Here is a 19,638-nt window from a genome sequence, read left to right on the forward strand (position 1 = left end):
TAGAGGGTTGAGGGTGTGGTGGAGGGTAAAATCTCTTACTGGGGGGGCTCTGGGGTGGGGCAGGGCTGGGGATAAGTTTGGGGTGCAGGCAGGCTGCTCCGGGACGGGACAAAGAGGAGGATTCCCCCCAGCCCTTTCCCTGCTGGCGGCAGCAGCAAGCTCTGGGGGAGGAGCCCCCCTTTCCTTCCCCCCCAGCAGCACACTGTTACTGCATGTGCTCCTAGGGCCCCCCTCAGGTCCAGGAATCTCCCTCACCTTCCCCGTGGTGGGTGCCGTGGGGTGCTGTTGCCCCTGACTGTAGCCTCACTGCGGGTAGGGGATGGGGCTACCTCCTGGCCCAGCATGGGGCAGGAGCAGTGACTGTGGGCAGGGGGGAGGGGTGCCAGAACAGGGAAGGGTTTGAGGGGGAATGGCAGGCTCAGAGTCAGTCTGCCCTGGCAGTGGAGAAGGAGGGCACTAGGACCCTGCGGCAGCAGTCGCTGCAGGGAAGCAGCATGGAGGAGACAAAGACAGAGATGCTATGCTCCGGGGCCCCGGGAAAGGCGAGTTGGGGGTGGGGACAGCAAGTCGGGGCCACGGGACACTTGGGGGGAGGGGCAAATTTTGGTGGAGCTGAATATTGCTGGTGCCCAAGCACCACGTGGGTATGGAACTCGCCACCTATGTTCTGCGCTGCTGCTGGCGAGGTGCTACATTCAGAGCTGGGCACCTGGCCAACAGCCACTACTTTCTCGCCGCCCAGCTCTGAAGGAAGCGCAGAAGTAGGGGTGGCAATACTGTGACCCTCCCCTAAAATAACCCTTTGATTCCCCTGTAATAGTTTTGAGTCAGGACTCCCAATTTGAGAAACACTGGTCTCCCCTGTGAAATCTGTATCGTATAAAGTAAAAGCATACAAAAGACCAGATTTCACAGTCCGTGACACATTTTTCATGGCTGTGAATTTTGTAGGGCCCTAATTATAATCTTGGTGCTTTCTAGGGATGGGTAGGATTCCACTGAAGATCACCTGAGCATCCATATCTTTAAGCATTTTCCCCAGCCTGGTGAAATCTTCCTTGATGCATTTCACTGAGAATCTATCAGTATAATTTGTTCCCACATGAGGGACAATCAGTGGATTCTTTCCTGCTCCCATTAGGAGCCTCTTCAGCCTCATCTCTGCATTCCATATTTTAGCTCCCAATAGACAGCATACCCTTCTGTTCTCCAGATCCACTCCGGTGACAGGCCTATCTGTTCTTAGGAGGGAGTTCCCAGTCACGCACATTTGCCTTTTCCTGGTGTTGGTGCAATTCTCTGGCCTTCCTCCTGTTCTTTCTGACTGTATATCTTCTTGTCTTCATTTCTCACTTGTAATCTTTTGCAAGTCATCCTCTATTCTCCTGGGGCTCCAAACTCTGGCTATCTACACTTCTTATACCCCTCTTTTTGTTGGACTGGTCACATGCATAAGATGTACTGAATGCTGCTAATGACAACTTTCTGAACTTTTGTGCTAGGGCACATGGACACCATCAGTAGGATTCACATGTGCAAAACATTTGAAAGAACCACAGTTACTATCTGGCAGTAATCGTTCTATACTTATCTGTAACAAGAATTATTGGAGATGAGCCTCTGCATATTCACACTTTGTGCTCTATGCCCCTCTTCCTTAGAGTTTCAGGTTAGGAATTCCCAAATTATTGGAAGGAATTGAAGCATAGTTGAGGCCATCCTCATTGTTCATACCTTCAGAACCCTCCAGGATGGGAGGGGGAAAAGGGGGGAAGAGGGGTGAATAGCCCCAACAGACATTGCTTTCCAAAAGGTGCTGGAAACTTGTGATGCAGCTACTTGATCCCACAAACGTGAATATGCAGAGGCTAATCTAGAAGAACTCTGGTTATAGGCAAGTAACCTCCATTTATGCAGCCACCTCCCTACTTATCTTCCAAGTTATTGATTCTATGCAGATATTCTGGAAATATATTTTCTGCATCAGCATATGTGCCTGTTGGTTGTACAAACTCTCATTACCTCAAGTTATTTTCATGGCTTGGTATTTGACTTTAAGAATGTGAATCTGTGGAAATTCAGAGAAATGCCACTTCGGATAAGTAACTTAGGTCTTGTCCACATGCAGAAGTTGCACCAGTTTAACTTAAATTGGTTTTAAACTGATTTAGTTAAACTATTGCAAATCCCTTTGTAGACACTCTCATTTCATTGTAAGAGTGGCTTATTCTGGTTTAACTTAAACCTATTCCAAATCAACTTAAACTAAATTGAAATAAATGTGGTTTAAGTTGAAAAAAGTGTGTCCACACAACCTTTTGTGCAGCAAGTTTACTTAAAGTGGATTAAAATCACACCTTAGGTTGAATTGGTGCAATTTTCCTGTAGCTAACCCCCTAATTTTCATTAGTGTAGTAGAAGAGTTTCATATAATAGTTCTATTTTCTTTTTTTAAGGTCTTTCAAAAATCATCATTAATCTAATTAAAGGAGAGTCTTTGTTCAGTGATGCTACCAGTGCAATTGTTTTTGAACTTTACAGTGATCTTGTATCTGACCCACATACTGAAGTTGGTAAGGCAATATTTTCCATAATATTTATTCTCTTTTCATCCTCAGTTATTCTGAGGCCTGTGAGATCCTAGTTATGCAACAGAAGTCTGATTTATCTGGTAAACGCATACTAAATTCTATGATAAATTGACACTTTTGAGACAGGATAAAATATATTTAAAACATTCAGAAGTAAAGATGCATAACAGTATCGAATGATACTAATTTTTATAATGTTAAATAGTTCAGTAAAGCTATTTGGGTTAAAATAAACACCTTGTTTTTCATATTTCCTGTTGCCTCTGAAATTTCAAAATTGTGACATTTTAGAATTGACATTGTATAAACTGATTATAGCAGTTGGGAAACCAGAGGGTGTGGCCATTGGGCTGAGCATGTGTGTTGCATGATTTTTGTCAGTGGATTGTGAGGGGGCTGATTTGGAAGACACATTTACATATCTAACTTTAAGCTCATTGGGAGTTTCAAAGATCCAGTTGGGCGCCCTCTGCTAGCCATCCTCCAGACTGCGGTGAGGAGATCCAAGCCTCTGGATCCTTGAGTGTTTTAAGCCTCCAAAGTTTGCATAGAGTCCAGTCACTGCTCAGTCTTAGGTTCCCTAGGCACATCCTCAAGGTGCAAATTCTCTATGTCTAATTCTCCCTTCTGAGAACTGTAATCCACTGTCCAGCTGCCTTGCCTCCCTCCTCCCCACCCGAGCATAGGATTAACTCTTCAGACTCCCTCATAGTTAAATATATTCTCTTCCAGAACTCTACCTCAAGCTGTAAGCCTTCTGATTTACAGTTTAATTCTTTCTGGAGGCTCATAGTAATTGCAAAACATATAACACACATGGATTAACTTTCCACAGAGTCTAACACAATTTTTTATTTCCTTAATCATATAAAGCACAAGAGAGAACAAATCATTTAGAAAAGAATAAACATTCTAACTGCAGTACACCCTTCCTAGCTCATCCTTCCTATGGGAGTCCATAGGGGTGACCATCTGCGTCCAGCAAAGCAGACAGGGTTTGCTGCTTCACCTAGGCTTCTTCACTCTGGGGTGCTTCTCCTTCATGAAGTTCTCTTCCCCCAGCGCCTATGAGTATGCTCTCTTCTGCCACGTGCTTCCTTTTCCTGTGTTCTCTCTCTTGTTTTTATGCCCCACTTCCAATGTCTTCTTCCTTTGTTGTGTCTTTTGGTAACTTTCCACTGATCCAACCTTCACCCCCACCCCCCATCCCATCCCTGCAGAGGGGCAGGGTAAAAGTGGTTTTCTTAAGCTTGAGGTCACGTGTTATTTCTGAGTGTTTGCACCTGAATTGGGTTGTTGAGTTCAAAGTACTTTTCTGTTATCCTCAGTCTGAGGAAGGCATGCTTTTCAGGCTGGTAAGACACGGTCGATACACAGAGAGAGAGGCATTCATGATACAGTGATTTTTATTATAAAATTTCATTATGTCAACCAGAATTCATAATTTGGACAGACAAAGCTCCCAAATCATCATAGGGGACCCACTAGCACTTAGGAATTTTAGGAGGCCTATAAGAGCCTGGCCACCACAGGTCTTACCCTATTGTGGTTGTATAGAGGAGGGGACCAAACAAATTTATTTTCCACCATTTTTGTTATAGAGAGTGTAATTATCTTTTAAAGACTCTGAAGGATCTTGTGTTTCCAATTACCTCCCTGTTGGAGGTCATCAGGAGGACCTCAAAAGGAATGTTTGGTCTCATTGTCAGTTTTATGTAACCTTTTTTAATTGACAATATTGACTATGCTTCATGTGTTTTTGGAGCTGCAATTTTCCCCAATATTCATGGCACTCTTGTTTCTGAGCTTTGATGCTTTGTGTATAGTTCGCTGTAGTCACCATAGTCCTATACCTCAGGACAGATTGTTGGGAGGGTTTTTTTAGAGATGAAGTAGAACTGTGGCCAGTGTTGAGTTTGGCGTAAAATTTGAAAACATTCAGCCGTGGGTAGGCTCTTACCTTTGCAGCCAATCTCCAGCAGTGACTCTTTCTGGAGGTCTGTTGTTCTGGATGACCCCAGAGTTAAACTCTGCAAGATTAAAATCATTATCTGACATTGCATGCAAAGATATGACAGAGTAAACTCATTTTTTGATAGAAATATCAGAACCCTCTGCTAGCTTGGCTAATTCACATATTTAAAAATACAGTGGAAATTTGCTTACAAAAATTCATTAAGATTGCTGTTGTACTACAATACTTTCTTGTCCTCAAATATCTTTCCTGGTTTTCATAAGTCTGTGGGCTTTTGTTGTTGTTGTTGTCAAACTAACGTTCTTTTTGAAGACATGTGGAGAGAGCTTAGCTGAGCATTTCCTAGTTATCGAATGTTTGAATTTGGTGTGTTGAAGTCTTGCATTCCAGAAGATATAGGGACAAGAAGTCTCTCTTGTGCAACAGAAATTTTAACTCCACTTGAATGCATTTTTAAAAAGTGAATTACTAATTTATAATTCAATCTTATTTTCTTCTTTTACAGCAAAAGAAATTATTATTAAACTAGTATTAAAATTTTTTGCAAGTACCATATTTGGATTTTTGAGTTCAAGAATAGTTAAATATTGGCTGTCTCATGTCTTCAATGATGGATTAACTGAAGTAATTCTAAGCTTCTCAATGGCATACCTGATTTTCTTCATTGGTAAGACAAGGAATAACTATGCCCCTATTAATTCAACTAAACAAAACTGAACCTGATTTTCTGAGGGTTTTTTTTTGTTATGCGTATTCAAATATACATTTATTTACTAACAAAAATGTTACATTACAGTGATGTTAACCTAACCATGTGTGACATATTTAACAGCATAAACAGAAATATGGTAAATTACATACTTAATATCTAAACCTAGGAATGAATAATGTTGTATTGAGAAACTTAAATTCTGCATTGTTACTTTGCATTTGACTGCTTTTATTTTAACTTTAATATTACATTAAAGAAGCATCTTAAAATTGTATATAATTTCTTGTAAATCCTGTAAATCCAGGTGCCTTAGTTACCATGAGTCCAATTTTGCAGGGTAGAGAGGAATTAAAACTAATAAATGGAAAAACTGTAAACGGTTAAACAATTTTAAGCACTGCAGGTCAGTAAATGAAAGTTTTACTGTTCTCATACTAACATTAACAAGGCTACGTTGTACATCTTTTTTATTTTATTTATGTAAGTTTAACATGATTAGTTTGTTAAATTATATTCTTTTAAAAAGAAAAAAGATTACAAAATATTACATATGGTGTTTGCAAAATGGCCACATAAAGTTTTCAGTGCAAATATGTGGCCTCACATGGACAGTCAGTATATTACATAGCACTTTTTTTTTTGCTTATGTCACTTTTGGAGAACTATAAGTAGACAATGAAATTGCAGAATTTAGATTTGAGGCTCAAGCTTTCTGTAGTTTTGGTGTTCTTCAAATCGGGTGGACAAGGTAGTGCATCCAGGCCTGGGTAGGAATCTTTGTCTCATGACAAACCTCTCAACTACAATGCACAGTGCTCTCAGAGGTAATTCAAAGCTCTAGCCTCTCTGAAAGGGATGCCTTCATATTTAAATCATTAAAAAGGCCACACAACTTTATATAAATAGAAAATAGGGGTTTGGGGTTCATGAGAATTTGTTCATTTATTCTGAGAGGCTAAAAGCCCACACAAATATTTTTCCAGGTGAATCATAATAAGTATCAGTGTTACGTATAACGTTCTGGATCACAGACAATATAGACACTTGCATTTGTGCTGATACAGCTTTTTTCAAGGCTTTTTTAACTTATGATCTTGAGAAATTTTCCTGCCCTATTGTTGAGGAAATAGTGCACAGATCCCCTTAAGTTAGAGATTGATTTTACCCATTCAGAGAAAAGAGAGGTTTTCTTATCTATTAAGAGTCGATAAGACCATTATTCTGTTGTACTGTGGTTTGCACTGCTAGTATGCAAAATTTTGAGAAGTCCTTCCCTTCCTGACTCACCCAAACCCCAATCCCAGTTTCATCCCCTAACTGTCTAGTTGATTATTAAAAATACAGGGGGGCAGGATCAGCAGCAGGTCACACACCAAGTGCAGTCAGTAGGCACCCTGGTCGGTCTGTGAGGTGGTTTTCATGTTCTGTGTGGGTGCGGGGTACGTGACTTTGTGGCGGGGGAGGGCGGTTACAGATCTTCTGCAGCGGTCCTTGTCCTGGACCACAGAGCCACGCAGCAGGGGAATCTGTAACCGTCCTCCCCCGCAAAAAGGTCACACAGCCACCGCACACAGAGTCCCGAAAAGGAGGGATGGCAGGCTCCGTTGAAACAACCAGTCCGGCACTGCAGACCGCTCTAGGAGCAGGAGCCTGTCATTCCACGAGTTTAGAAGCGGTCTTTACATCAGTACACACCCTACCCACCACAGTCTGCATCCTAGTTTTAACCCTTTCCCGCCAAAGCAGTAATAAAGAAAACGGTGTTCATTAACAAAGTGCCATGCATTTTATTTTTAAACGTGTGTTGGAAGTGGGGGAGCGGGGTGAACGGGGTATGTAACTGCAGAGGATAGTCAACATTAACTGGGTAAAGAAACGGGGGCAGGTTCAGCTTCTCTGTAAACAAACGTAACAGTCAGAGGTTACTCCGCTCACCGAGGAACCTAGCTTTCAAAGCCTCCCGGATGCACAGCGCTTCCCGCTGGGCTCTTCTAATCGCACGGCTGTCTGGCTGAGCGTAATCAGCAGCCAGGCGATTTGCCTCAACCTCCCATCCCGCCATAAAGGTCTCCCCCTTGCTCTCACAGAGATTGTGGAGCACACAGCAAGCTGCAATAACAATGGATATTGGTTTCGCTGAGATCTGAGTGAGTGAGTAAGCTCCTCCATCTCCCCTTGAGACGTCCGAAAGCACACTCCACCACTATTCTGCACTTGCTCAGCCGGTAGTTGAAGAGTTCCTTGTCACTGTCCAAGGTGCCTGTATAGGGCTTCATGAGCCAGGGCATTAGCGGGTAGGCTGGGTCCCCAAGGATCACTATAGGCATCTGCACATCCCCAACAGTTATTTTGTGGTCCGGGAAGAAAGTTCCTTCCTGCAGGCGTCTAAACAGACCAGAGTTCCTGAACACACGCGCGTCATGAACCTTGCCCGGCCATCCGATGTTGATGTTGGTAAAACGTCCCCTATGGTCCACCAGTGCTTGCAGCACCATTGAAAAGTAGCCCTTCCTGTTAATATACTGGCTGGCCTGGTGGTCCGGTCCCAGGATAGGGATGTGAGTTCCATCTATAGCCCCACCGCAGTTTGGGAATCCCATTGCGGCAAAGCCATCTATGATGACCTGGACGTTTCCCAAGGTTACTACCTTTGAGAGCAGTAGCTCAACGATTGCGTGGGCTACTTGCATCACAGTAACCCCCACGGTAGATTTGCCCAAGCCAAAGTGGTTCGCTACTGACCGGTAGCTGTCTGGCGTTGCAAGTTTCCAGAGGGCTATGGCCACTCGCTTCTGCACAGTGAGGGCTGCTCGCATCCGGGTGTCCTTGCGCTTCAGGGCAGGGGACAGCAACTCACAGAGTTCAAGGAAAGTGCCCTTACGCATGCGAAAGTTTCGCAGCCACTGTGATTCATCCCAGACCTGCAGCACTATGCGGTCCCACCAGTCCGTGCTTGTTTCCCGGGCCCAGAACCTCCGTTCCTGAGCATGAACATGACCCATTGCCACCATGATGTCCACGGCGCAGGGTCCCGTGCTTTGTGAGAGGTCTGTGCCACTCTCACACTTCATGTCCTCACCGCGCTGCCGGAGCCTCCTCGCCCGATTTCTCAGCAGCTGACTGTGGAAGAGGTGGACGATCAGGTGCGAGGAGTTGACAACGGCCATAACTGCAGTGATGATCGCAGCAGGCTCCATGCTCGCAGTGCTGTGGTGTCCGCGCTGTCACTGACCAGAAAAGTGCGCGAACTGATTTCCTGCCGGCGCTTTCAGGGAGGGAGGGCGGGAGTGACGGTTGAATGATGACAGTTACCCAAAAGCACCCTCGACACATTTTTTTCCCCCAGCAGGCATTGGGGGCTCGACCCAGAATTCCAATGGGCAGCGGGGACTGTGGGAACTGTGGGATAGCTGCCCACAGTGCACCGCTTCCAATGTCGATGCTTTCCCCGTTAGTGTGGACTCACAAAGTCAAATTACTGTCCTTAGTGTGGATACACACGTTCGACTTTGTAAGGTCGATTCCACAAATTCGAGTTAAGTTAAATCAAACTACTCTGGTAGTGTAGACATACCCTTATTTGTTGTTTGTCCTATTTCTGAAATATTTTTCAGTGAGGCCAATCACTTTTTCTTTATATGTAGTTTCAACTTCAAGTTTTTTCTGTTGTATTATCGTTGGTTAAGTGCTTCACTTGAGCCAAACTTGGGTGTGATTTTCTTACTCTTCTTTAACCATTTCTCACTCCAGCCAAGTGCCTCTCCCCTCTCAACTTATAAATATACTTTATTGTGAGTTAAATAGCATTCATGGGGGAGGCTGCTAGATCACCTGCATTGGTGGCCAGAACTTCTGCTCTTTCACTAGTCATTTCTGCTTGTTCAAGAGTGACTTAAGCAAAACTTTCATCTTGTTAGAGACTGACATTTCCCATTACAGAAATACCATTTACAGGTAAGAGAAATCTATTTAAATTTGAAAACTATGCACAGTACTTTTTTTACGTAGAAAGATATTCTTAATTTGAATGATGTCCCTGTGGGTACTCCACTTCAGGTGTCTGTGCACCCCTGTGCTGTTGATCAGAGAATTTCAGCAGCAGTATCCATCTGGATTGTGCGTGCGCCGTGGTTGTCTTGCAGCACCATTGGCACCTCATCTATTGTATGTGCGACTCGACACCCTCAGTTCCTTCTCAATTGGTCCCAGCCTGAGCTGGAAACCTAGAAAAACTAGTTCAAAATAGTTTTAAGTTTCATAGTATAGTTAGTAGTAGTTTAGCTAGTCTTCATTAGTCTTAGTTACTTAATTTTTTTCTTTTTCTTTCCTCAGAGCAGGAAACGTTCAACCACACTCAACAATGCCTGGTTCTCCGGGTTTTAAAAGATGTGGCGCCTTCTGAGACGCTATCCCTGCCTGACAGTCATTCCCTCTGTGTCCATTGCCTTGGTGAGTCACACATCTCCCAGAAGTGCACTCAGTGCAGTTCTTTGAAGGCCAGAGCTAGACAGGATCAAGACTTCCATCTGAAGCTCATCTGACTGGCCAAAAGACTCCCAGGTACATCACCCTCAGTGAAGGATAAGGCTCATTCCTCAAAAAGATCGAGGAAAAGAGCTATGACCTCACTGCAAAGACTAAAAAAAAATGGTCTCCTGCTAGGTCGCTGTCCTCAGTGCCAACCGCATTGCGGGTAAGCACCTTTGAGGCACCAGGCACCTCTGGCACCATCCACACTGGGACCCCATTAGAAAGAAAAGAAGTCAAGGCACATATCTAAACCTTCCTCCTCCTCCTCTATGGCACCAACAACACCGGTGAAATACACAGTGCCAAAACGCTCACCAATGGCTGTGCCACCACCACTAGTGCCGACAACTTCCTTGGCACTGACAGAGAGGATGAAGATGGCATAGTCCACACTGAGCAAGTCAGGTCAGAAGCCATCGGGACTGTTCATGGCACCATCTAAAATACTGACATCGGTAACAAAATTGATGGCACTACATCAGTTTCGACACCAGAAAGACATCATGGTATCCTCAGTACCACTCTTGCTGCTCTTCAGCACCGATGGCTCCCCAGAGCATACAGCACCGGAGCAATCAGCCTCACCCACTGCCCCTCCATTCTCTAGCAATGAGGATGATAAACAGGAAGAGGTTGCTTTCGCTTTGCACCACTCTTCACCTGTCAAAAACAGACCACCTTTGGGACCCATGAAATCAAGGGCTCAATATGGGCAAGACATTCAGCCTTAGTCCGGACAGCCATGGATGTGCCCACCCATGCCTTTTCCCATGCAATGGTCACCCTGAGACCCATGGGCAACATACAGGACACATTACAACTGACCTCCAACCCCTCTTAGAGGAGAGATAAGATTGCCACCACCGTGCTGCATACCGGAGACCTCTGATGTCCCTGAGGAAATGGGGGATGAGAAAGAGGAGGGCACAGAGCAGGACATGATCTCACCTGCACATAACTCCTCATCACCAGACAAAACCATAATGCTCCCATCACTGCTGATGATTTTAATCAGTTCCAAAAACTGTTTAAAAGGGTGGCGCAGAGTCAGGAGATCCCTGTGTCTGACACGCAGCACAAACTCCTCCAGATTCTCCAGACCTCTTAAACCGCGCTACCCATAAATGACGCCCTGATGAAGCCAGGAGAGACTGTTTGGCAAACACCAGCTACTGTCCCACCAACATGTAAGAGGGTGGACAGGAAGTATTACATGCCTGCCAAGGATATAAACTTCCTTTCCTCCTCTCCCCCCCCCCCCCAATTTCCTGGTAATGGAGGCCTCAAACCAACATGGCAAACAGCCACAGTATAGATCTAGTATCAGAGGGGTAGCCGTGTTAGTCTGAATCTGTAAAAGCAGCAAAGAGTCCTGTGGCTCCAACATGTCTGTTAGTCTATAAGGTGCCACAGGACTCTTTGCTGCTAGTATACATCTACTCCACAGATAAGGACTGGAAGAGGCAAAAGGTCTACTCTTCTGAGACCTTACAGTTCTGTGTGGCAAACTACAGCATGCTCCTGGCCAAATATGACTATGACAGTTATGGCAAACTGAATTATTTTATTAATGACCTTCCAGAGGAGAGGCGGGAACAGTTCAAAGGTTTACTCCCCTAGGGACAACTTGTCGCCAGAACTGCACTACAGGTGTCCCTTCATGTGGCAGATATGGTGGCAAGAACAGCCAAAGCTGTTGTAATGCGCAGGGCATCCTGCCTGCAATCATCAGTAAGGCTGCAAGTCTGTCACAGAGGTCACAGAAGTCACAGATTCCATGACCTCTGTGACTTCTGCAGCGGCCAGCAGCAGCAGTTTGGGTGTGTGGGAAGGGGCTCAGGGCTAGGAGCAGGGAGTTGGTGGGTGGGTGGGGCGCTTACCTCAGTGTGGGGGGCTCCTCGGCTCCCACTGGCATGGTCCTGAAGCTCCTAGGCAGAGGAGGGGCCAGGGGGCTCCACGTGCTGCCTGCAGGCCCCGCTCCCCACAGCTCACGTTGGCTGTGGTTCCTGGCCAATGGGACCTGCGCAACTGGGGCATGTGGCGGGAGCAGTGCGTGGAGCCCAGGAGTCACTCAGGGCTCAGAATTGGATACACTGTTAAGTTTCACAGTGCTATCCTCGATCACTCAAGCAACTCTGAAGCTCCTTTGATCCACAGTGGGGCATTGCTCTACAGTTACCTGAAGTGAGGCACCCATACAGACATCATGCTAAGAAGAGACAGTTACTCACCTTGTGCAGTAACTGAGGTTCTTCAAGATGTGTGTCCCTGTGGGTACTCCACTACCCACCATCCTCCCCTCACCCTGTACTTTGGAGTTTGCATTAGGGACTCTACGGTAAAGCAGGAACTGAGGGGGTTGGGTCACACGCATGATAGATGAGGCACCAACAGTGCCGTGAGACAACCACTCTGCATGAGCGATCCAGACGGACACTGCTGCTGAAATTCTCTGATCAATGGTGCAGGAGTGCACTGATACATAAAGTGGAGCACCCACAGTGGGAAGAACCTCAGTTATTGTACAAGGTAAGTAACCTTGCCTTCACTCACATGTGTGTTGGAATATTTATGCACTGCCGTATTTTTCCAGGGACTGATACAGTCTGACTGATACTCTGCCAGGGTAATGTTAGGTCCCCAAAACTGCCTATGGTTCCTCCCCTTGCCACAAGTATTGCTTCAACCAGCCTGCCTATGAGCCCTTCCAGAGACAGTGTTAGAGTACCATAATTATTGTATTACGGGGGTTGTGAGAAGGCTATTTTCTTCTTTGAGTGACTGCTCATGTGTATTTCACAATAGGTGTGTGTGCTCGCCATGTGCACTGGTGCCAGAAGATTTTCCCCTAGCAGTACCCATAGGGGAGCGCCTCTATGACCCCTGGAGTGGCGCCTCCATGGCGCAGTATAAGGAGCGCTGTGTGCTTCCCCCACCCTCAGTTCCTTCTTGCTGCCAATGAAGGTGCTTGCGAACTGCTCTGCTCCAGCTTGTCTGCAGCTTTCCTCTAGCACTGTTGTTCGTTGGGCACCGGGTACCGCAGTGTCGGCGCGCGGTGACCCTCGGTGCTACCTACCAGTCGGCACAGCTTCCCATCCTTGGGGCACTCCAAGAAGGCTAAGAAGAAACCTTCTATGCTGCAGCCCCGGAGCAGACTGAGGGAGAAGCTAGACGCATGTTGGGCAGTCCTTGGTCCTCATTGGCCTCCAGGCCTCCGACTCAGGTCAAGCAGAGTAGCGTGGCCTATTCGGAGCAGGCTTCCCTGACTGTCTGGATGCCCACCACGCCTGAGGCCCTGCAAATGGCCTGGGACGTTATGTACTGCTGGTGCCAGGGGCACCACTAACGCTGGCTCCCTGGTCCAGAGGCAAGCCACTGTTGGGATTTCCACAGTGGCCCCCCTGCTCGGTACCGTTTGCAGTCGAGGGAATGTTTCTGACGCTGTTTGCTGCTCAGCGCACCGCCCGGTGCGGTAGTCCACGCCGGTCACCTTCGACCCCTACCAGGTTGTCTGGCTGGGTTCTGACTAACAGGAGCTCCAGGCACCGCTCCGCTCGAGACCAAGGCTGATGGCACCAAAAGTCCTTGTCTCTGAGGGGCTATTGTAACCAGTTGTGACACGAACATTGGCACCATTCCTCTTCATCGTCTCACTCCAGGACCCCGCTGCAGTACCACTCCTGCAGTCCTGGGCGTCGATTGCTGGCACCTCGCCGTCGCGGATCCTCCCACCGGAGCTGATTGCAGAGCAGTTGCTACCATTGGCACCGTTCCTGATGCTGCCGCTCATCCCAGTCTAGGGACAGCCACAGATCATACACCAGCCCGGCTTCCCTTTGTAGCCGTTGATCAATGGGACAGGCCAGTGAGGCTGAACAGCCTGCTCCACTGGTGCCACAGCAGTGGCACCGGGCTCCTTGGTCGGCACCGTGGTATCAATGGGCCCCATGGCCCCCGATGCTGCCCCTGCGGCTGCAGAAGGTCCAACAGGAGGTGTATATCAACAAAGGGTGTCGACTTCGCATCCAGTGCCTAATTTCTTAGTGACAGACGCAGTCCAGTGACGTGGCATGCAACAACAGCCCTGAAACACAACTCATGATAAGGACTGGAAAAAACTTGATCAGTTTTGGCAATAAGGCTTACTCCTTGGCTACTCCTCACCTCTGCATAGCCAACTATGCAATATTACTAACAAACTAAAATTATACAAACTACACAAAAATGTTCAAATTGATTAATTTATTGCCAAGAAAAAGGGAGAACAATTCGCAGCACTTGATTCTGAGGACAGGGCTGCAACACCTCCGTTGACGGTGGGTGCAATGAGAAGTTCATGGCTCTCTCTTTCTGGCTTCTCCAAAGAGGTGTAATTCATGGTGGAAGACTTGCCAGCCCAAATTATTCGCCAAAAGGACAGACGACTCACTCCACTCACTCACGGACTCATGAGCGATTCCCTGATCCTTGGGAACCTATAACCCCAAACCGAAGAGGAAACAGAGGAATTACTTTACATCCCAGCGATACTACTGGCCAATGTATTCACAACAACAGCGGTGATTTGACTCACAGGGTCACAGACACAGGCCCTGAGGGGACAACAATCTGCTTCTCAAGCTGCATCCCAACCATCAGCTTCCCCTAAGAAGAACTCTGGTGGATGGAGACCAATGCTCAACCTCCGATAATTCAACAGGTTCGTCAGAAACACAATGATTCAAGATGGTCACACTATAAGCGACTGCCTGCTAAAAGCATCAACCCAGCAGACAGCATTGCAAGCCACTGAAGAGGTGGTAACCCTCTTCATGAATCTGGGCTTCCTAATAAATACCGAGAAGCCCACTCTAACAACAGTGCAAGAGCTGGACTTCATTGGGGCCCACCTCAACTCTCTATAGCCTCACTACCGAGCCAATGTTCTTTCATTCTCACCAGCCTCATACTCACTTTGTGAAATAGCCCACAGGAATCTGCTAGGACTTGCCCCCAACTCCATGACCACGTGGCAGCCACAACAGTTGCTGTCAGACACACCAGATTAAACATTGTTTGCCTACAAGGAAGGTTACTTATCAACTTTGTTCCACACAGGCACAGCATAAACAAGCACCTCACGATATCAGGCAAAATAAAGGACCCCTTTCTCTGGTGGGCAAAACTGACCAATGTATGCATGGGGGCATCCTTCATTCAGACCACAAATGCCTCACTCCTGGGATGTGGAGCACACCTGCACCCACATTCTGTATAGGGCTGCTGGTCTCCTGCAGAATCCCTTTGACATATAACCCTATTGGAACTTTAAGCTGTCCGCAACGCTTGCTCCCAATTCCTGCCATTCATCAAGGACAAGGCTATTTGAAGCCTCAGCTTGTATGTATTATATATATAGACAAGGGGGAGCACACTCATAGTACCTCTGTGCAAGCCATAAAACCCTGACAATGGTGTGTCAGCCTCAATATCCACACCACCACAGCAGATACCCTCAGCAGACAAATTTCTCAGGACCGCGAAGGGAGCTTGACATGTATTTCAGTACTCCTACATGTATTTGAACACCGGGCGTTCCCCTCAGTAGACCTTTTATTAACTGCACAAAATACCAAACACCCTCGTTTTTGTTCTGGTGCAGGTCTCGGTGTGCAGTCATTAGGCGATGCATTCCTCCTCGAGTGGAACGCTCCCCTTCTCTGTGCCTTCCCTCCGATTCCTCTCTTGGACCGAGTGATCCACAAGATCAGGCTGGATGGGCCACAGTAATTCTACTATCATGGTCTCGCCAAACCATGGTATCCTTACCCCTCAGTATGACTGTGCATCTATGAATCATACTCTCACTTTGTCTCACCCGCTGTCCCAGGACTCAGGCTGTGTCCTGCATCCACAGAAACTCCGTCTCAGAGCATGGCTCCTCCATGGCTCTCAGAACCTGAGCTGACCTGTTCAGAGGAGGTACAAAATATAGTTACACAGTGGAACAGAAATGAACTGTTCCCATACACCCTGAAGGGGAGATGAGTTAAGGTCTGGTGCCAACTAAAATGGATGATTTCCATCCCAGGGACATTACCCTTTATACTGCATTACCTATTAGAACTCAGATGGTCAGACCTATACATGAGCTCAATAAAAGTCAATCTACCTACCATCACAACATTCCACTCCAAGGTGGATTGCCATCCTGTCTTTACCTATCTACTGGCCCAATGCTTCCTCAGAAGACTCAATAATGCCTACCCTGAACTGTCATAGAATTGGAAGGGACCTCAGGAGGTCATCTAGTCCAACCCCCTGCTCAAAGTAGAACTAATCCCCAGGCAGATTTTTACTCCAGTTCCCTAAATGGCCCCCTCAAGGATTGAACTCACAACCCTGGGTTTAACAGGCCAATGCTCAAACCATTGAGCTATCCCTCCCCACTTTGTGAGCCCACTACACCATGGGACCTGAACCTGGTCCTTCAAATCATCATCTCTTCCCCACGTGAACCCAGGATGACATAATCAGTGCTACACCATTCTATGAAAGTAGCATTTCTTATAGCAATGACATCTGTCAGACATGTGGGAGCACCGTGGGTTTTCATGGTGGAACCCCCATACATGGTCTTCTTTGAGGATAAAGCCTCCCTTAGACCACACCCCTAAACCCCACACAGATAGAACAGATTACACGTTCCATCATTTTGATGTTCGGAGAGCATTGGCTTCTTACATTGACAGGACTAAACGATCCCATAAATCACCCAGACTGTTTCTATCCATCACTAAATGCTCCAAAAGGAGCACCATCTCTAAACAAAGACTTTTCATGTAGATTCATAATCACACAAAACTCTGCTATCATCAGTTGAACTGCCAATCCCTCATGGGGATTCACTCACATCCCACTAGAGTCTTATCAGCCTGCAAGGCTTCCCTGCACAATGTACCTATCACGGACGTTTGTAGAGTTGCTGCCTGGGTCTCAGCCTATACCTTTAGACAGCACTATGCCTTAGAGCAACAGGCAACATCTGATACCTCTTTCGGATGCTCTCTACCGTCAGAGGTCACGACTTCAACTCCAAAGCCCCTCCTTCCATCGGAGGGCACTGCAGCACCCACAGGGACAGCACTCAAAGAAGAAGAGAAGGTTACTCACCTTATGCAGTAACTGGGGTTCTTTGAGATGTGTGTCCCTGTGGGTGCTCCACTACCTTCCCTTCTCCCCTCTACTTCAGAGTTTCCTTATTAGTCTCTGCGGTGGAGAAGGAACTGAGTGGGAGTTGGTTGCACAGTATTGGTTAACTGCCTGCAGCAGCATGAGGCAGGGACCAAGCATATGCAATTCAACCGGCACAGCTACTAAAAGTCTCTGACTATGAGCACAGGGGCGCACGAACACCTAAAGTGAAGCACCCACAGGGACACACATGTCGAAGAACCCCAGTTACTGCACAAGGTGAGTAACCGTCTCTTCTCATGGACAACACTGCCTTGATGTTTTTACATCAACAGGGAAGGCGAGACTGACTCCTCTGCCCTCTGCCAGGAAGCCCTCGGGCTGTGGGACTTCTGTATAGCCCACGACATTTGCCTACAGGCCTACCACCTCCTGGGCGTCTGGAACTCGCGGGCAGATCGCCTGAGCATAGACTTCTCCTCTCAGCACTAGTGGTCTCTACACCCAGAGGTGGTGCACAGACTTTTCCAAGAGTGGGGAATTCTCCAGGTGGACCTGTTTGCGACTCAGTAGAACCGCCAGTGTCCCCGGTTCTGCTCTGGGGTGGGGGGGCTGGGAATGGGTGCTATCTCCGATGCCTTCCTTCTATCCTGATCAGGCCAACTTCTCTATGCCTTCCCCCCGATCCCACTGATTGGCAAGGACCTGGAAAAGATAAAGACAGACAGGGCATGGGTCCTCCTTATTGCCCCGGCGTGGCCCAGGCAACATTGGTGCGGGGCCCTCACGAGCCTGGAAGTCGCCCCACTGTGGCCATTACCATCACGCCTGGACCTGCTCTCCCAGGACCAGGGCCGCTGCCTCCACCCCAACCTAGCGGCACTCCACCTCACGGCGTGGCTGCTCAATGGTTAGGCTGGGAGGAGAGGACATGCTTGGAAGGGGTTCAGTGCGTCCTCTTGGAAAGCAGGTGACCCTGCACGCTCCGAGCCTACTTGGCAAAGTGGTCTCAGTTCTCCCAGTGGGCAGCTGAGTGGGGCGTTTCACCTGTGGCTGCCCCGATCCAGCTCATTTTAGACTACCTCCTTCATCTCAGAGCCCAAGGCCTAGCGCCCTCGTCTGTCAAGGTGCATTTGGCGGCCATATCGGCCTTCCACCAGCTGGTGCAGGGGCACACAGTATTCTCCCATGCTTTGACTGACAAGTTCCTTAAGGGTTTGGATCATCTCTTCCCGTACGTTAGGCCCCCAGTCCTGCAGTGGGACCTGAACTTGGAGCTGGCCCGGTTGACGGGTTCCCCTTTTGAGCCACTAGCTACATGCTCTGTCTTGATTTGATATAGTTTGACTGATTTGAGTGTTAGGGTTGCCTGAAAATTTAAACCAAAGAGATTACATGCATTTTTTGACAATACTGGTTATAGAGTTACAGTTTATTTTCTTCTTTTCAAATCAGTAAATCTGCTAGTGAAAAATTAGAGTGGGGGGAGAGAAAATTTTGTTAGACTAGTGGGAAATCAAAATGTAATATGTCCCTTAATAGCTCAGTTGTTTCAACTAAATAAATATTATTTATTTCCAGACCTATGATGATATCACTTTTAAGGCTGGTGCTGAAGCAAGAAACCAAACAAACTAGCCTGGGTAGTTTTAGCATAGTTAAAAAAATGCAAGAGAAATAATTGATTTAGGAACCTACCAGTGTAGGAACCAATAACAAGAAAAAGAAGAATTTGAAGGAATTATGTTTCTCTTTTTAATTATATTGCCAAAACTTATTTTTAATATTTTCTCCAATAGTACAAATAACACATTTAAAAAGTTCCCCAAAAAGCAAACTTAAAATAATTATTTTAAGTAGGCAAATCTAATAATGAATTAAAATATAGTTTGTCACCTACAGTAAATTAAATGGGATTTAATGTACTTGTTTTTCTTCTCTTTAGCTGAATGGCTTGGAATGTCTGGTGTTATCTCGCTCACTGTTTTGGGAATTCTTTTAGATTCTGTAAGCTTTAGTCCAGGGGTTGATGAATTTATCTTTAGGTGAGTATTTACTTCCATTTTAAATTAACTGTTTTATGTCCTTCAGGATATTCCTTGTTGCTACTTATGTGTCAGGAGAGGGAACTGTGTTTATAAGCAGACTAATCTGATCAATAATGGAACATACAAATGGTCCCTGGATTAGATGCTCTTCCAGTGGAGTGGTTCATTCATAATTAAAAAACAAACAAACTAGCGTTCTGGTTAAAACACAGAGAAAAGTTGCCTTAATCCCTTCTGGCTTTGTGGAAGGAGTGTACCTTGAGGTTCTTCTTCGAGGAGGGTCCCTAGGGGTGCTTCACTTTAGGTGTTCATGTGCCCCTGTGTGTGTAATCGGAGATTTGTAGTAGCAATGCCTGTTTGGGTTGCACATGCACAGTCCCCATTGGTGCTGCCTCAGGTGGTTATCTGGCACTGTGAGACCAACCCCCTCTCAGGCCTGGTCTACACTACGCGTTTAAACTGGTTTAAGGAGTGTAAAACCGATTTAACGCCACACCCATCCACACTAAGAGGCCCTTTATATCGATATAAAGGGCTCTTTAAACCGGTTTCTGTACTCCTCCCTAACGAGAGGAGTAGCGCTAGTATCGGTATTACCATATCGGATTA

The 19,638-nt window shown here is 46.6% G+C and overlaps 1 protein-coding gene across 13 annotated transcripts in view; it reads left to right on the forward strand.

The window, feature by feature from the left end:
* The window catches only part of LOC120405177 (sodium/hydrogen exchanger 10-like), a 195,040-nt gene that overhangs the window by 27,329 nt on the left and 148,073 nt on the right, over positions 1 to 19,638 (forward strand). For 11 of the 13 annotated variants that reach the window (XM_039538539.1, XM_039538536.1, XM_039538534.1 and 8 more), the window contains 3 exons: positions 2,457 to 2,573; positions 5,072 to 5,233; positions 18,927 to 19,026. In XM_039538539.1, coding sequence (XP_039394473.1) covers positions 2,457 to 2,573; positions 5,072 to 5,233; positions 18,927 to 19,026 — 379 coding nt within the window. The remainder of the gene's footprint in view (positions 1 to 2,456; positions 2,574 to 5,071; positions 5,234 to 18,926; positions 19,027 to 19,638) is intronic. The other 2 variants (XM_039538545.1, XM_039538538.1) reach the window with 2 other exon arrangements.

Source organism: Mauremys reevesii, linkage group 4 (assembly GCF_016161935.1).
Source record: "Mauremys reevesii isolate NIE-2019 linkage group 4, ASM1616193v1, whole genome shotgun sequence".
Classification (NCBI taxonomy): domain Eukaryota; kingdom Metazoa; phylum Chordata; order Testudines; family Geoemydidae; genus Mauremys; species Mauremys reevesii.